General features: G+C 42.2%; 2 protein-coding genes across 3 annotated transcripts in view; both read left to right on the plus strand.

The window, feature by feature from the left end:
• The window catches only part of LOC105513936 (HLA class I histocompatibility antigen, B-15 alpha chain-like), a 95,180-nt gene that overhangs the window by 36,685 nt on the left and 55,911 nt on the right, over nucleotides 1-2,584 (plus strand).
• LOC105513934 (class I histocompatibility antigen, Gogo-B*0101 alpha chain-like) overlaps nucleotides 1-2,584 on the plus strand; it is a 73,251-nt gene that overhangs the window by 14,762 nt on the left and 55,905 nt on the right. Inside the window, exons 6-7 of one of the 2 annotated variants that reach the window (XM_011944975.1) lie at nucleotides 514-521; nucleotides 633-683. The exons of the other annotated variant lie outside the window; for it this stretch is intronic. Of the exons in view, the coding sequence (XP_011800365.1) occupies nucleotides 514-521; nucleotides 633-683 (59 nt within the window). Of the gene's footprint in view, nucleotides 1-513; nucleotides 522-632; nucleotides 684-2,584 lie in introns of those variants that run through there. 2 annotated transcript variants of the gene reach the window in all.

Here is a 2,584-nt window from a genome sequence, read left to right on the forward strand (position 1 = left end):
TCACACTATATTAATGATACTTAAAATCTCAAGCATGAATGAAGCACCAAGGGAGTGGTTGACTATGGAAAAGAATGAGCACAAGGACTGATCCCTGGACCTCCAGTTCTAAGGGATCTGATCAGAGCACACCCAGAGCAGACTGCACAGTTCTGACCCCAAGTCTAGGGAGCACTTAGACAAGGAACTCCCATATGCACAGGGATCATCTGGACGTGGTGCTGAGATCCAGGAACTCCAGAGTCAGACAAGAGATTCTGGATTTATGACAAGGCTGGAGCTCATGTTGCTGGTCTCCAGATCAGGAACACCAGGATCCCACATGTCTGAGCATCAGTCTCACCTATAGCACTTGTTATATAAGTGATTCCTTGGTCTTCTGCATAATATTCTGAGACTGGGGTTCTGGGGAGTGGCCTGAGTATTTTCTAAGTTCCCACCAGCAAATCCTGTTGCTCAACCAGATTGGGAACCACTGAGATCAGAGATCAGAGGGTGCCCAGGGTGGGTGAGTAGGGTGGGTTTTCAAACCCTGTTTAAAAGAGGATTTTTCCCACAGAAAGGAAAGGGAGGATGTGTATCATCAGTTATGAGATGTGACATTCCCTGTTGTTCTCTCCACCATGGGGTAGAGGCCAGGTAGACAGTTCAGGATGTGGCTCTTGCACATGAAACACCTGTGAATGCGGCTCTCTGACACCTGCCCACAGACTCATTTCCCACTCACTTCTTAGAGCAAACCATGGAAACCAAATTTCTCTAATTTACACATACAGTAGCATACATGGTATTGGGGGCTAATTTTATCGTGGGGAAGGCCACAGAAGCAGGCTGGAAACTACACATCGAGGAACAGAATCCACAGCCCACCCTGGATCAGGTCCCTCCTAGGAAGAACTGCCCCTACTGCTGAGCACAGACGCCACTGCTCACACCTCTGACACCCTGGTGCTGGACACTGGACCCTGAGGCCAGGACAGATGTCACTGCTGCACTTGGAAATTGGACATCACTACTGTCACTCAGCCATCTTTGCCAAAATGTGTTCTGCACAGTGCCAGCCTCTCTGTGTCACCTCATTCTGGCTCAGAGGCTGGCAGTGATATAGGAGTTAAGAAGAAATTATTTAGGCAGACAGTGAGGGTACGGAAGTCCTCAGTAAGGTTTTCCTTTTAATGAAATGCAGCCCCAAAGTCATTTTCTTGTCTAACAAAGAGCAGCCTGTAAAATTACTACATCTAATAAGAGAGATAGACTCCAGTATAATAATTGTGGAGACTTCAACATCCAACCCTCAGCATTAGACAGATCATCTACATAGAAATCAAGAAGAAACATTGGATTTAAACTTTAGACCTAATAAAGCTAACAGACATTTACAGAGCATTCTATCTAACACTACAGAATGTACTACACTCTTTCCATAAACATATGGAACATTTTCCGGGAGAGAGCCTATGTTAAGCCACAAAAAAGTCTCAACAAATTTTCAAAAGTTGAAACCATATCAAATATTTTCTCCAGTCACAATGGAATAAAACTAGAAATATATACCAAGAGAAACCTTGACAACTAGACAAACATGTGGAAATTAAACGACATGCTCCTGAATAACCATTGAGTCACTAGAGAAATTAAAATGGAAATCAGAAAGTTTCTTGAAGCAAATGAAAATGGAAACACAACATACCAAAACCTGTGGGATACAGTTAAACAGGGCTAAAAGGGACATTCATAGCAATAAATACCTACCTTAGAAAAGTAAAAACACTACAAATTAACAATATAACAATGAACCTCAAGGAACTAGAAAAGCAATAACAAACCACATCCAAAATTAGCAGAAAAAATAATAAAAATCAGAACAGAAGTAAAGACTTCTAAAAACCATGTAAATGATCAACAAAGTGAAAAGATCGTTCTACAAAAAGATAAACAAAAGTGATAAACCACTAGCTAGACAAACCAAGAAAAAAAGAGAGAAGACTTAGACAAAATCAGAAAAAAAAAAGAGAAACATTACAACTGATATCGCAAAAATACAAAAGATTATCCGAGACTATTATGAATAATTCTGTACTGACAAACTCAAAAACCTGGAGTATGTGGATAAGTTCCTGGAAACATACAACCTAGCAAGACTAAATTAGGAAGAATAGAAAACCTGAAGCCCTAATATCCGTGAACCATTCTCACAGCGGGTCCAGTGGGCCCCTGACCACCCTGTGATTATTTCCTCAGTGCTGGTTTGCATAATTGAAATAGACCTGCTCAGCAACGGGCAGAATCCGCAGTTCACTTCCTTTTGTGACTTTTATTTTCAGTTCAGGGGTACAGGTACAGGCTGTTATATAGGTAAATTGTGTTGTAGGAGTTTGTTGCACAGATTAATCACCCAGTTTTTTTGTTTGTTTGTTTGTTTGTTTTTTTTTGTTTTTTTTTTTGAGGCGGAGTCTCGCTCTGTCGCCCGGACTGGAGTGCAGTGGACGGATCTCAGCTCACTGCAAGCTCCGCCTCCCGGGTTTATGCCATTCTCCTGCCTCAGCCTCCCAAGGAGCTGAGACTACAGGCGCCCGCCACCTCG

This window comes from Colobus angolensis, unplaced genomic scaffold (genome assembly GCF_000951035.1).
Source record: "Colobus angolensis palliatus isolate OR3802 unplaced genomic scaffold, Cang.pa_1.0 Scaffold238, whole genome shotgun sequence".
NCBI classification, from domain to species: Eukaryota; Metazoa; Chordata; class Mammalia; order Primates; family Cercopithecidae; genus Colobus; species Colobus angolensis.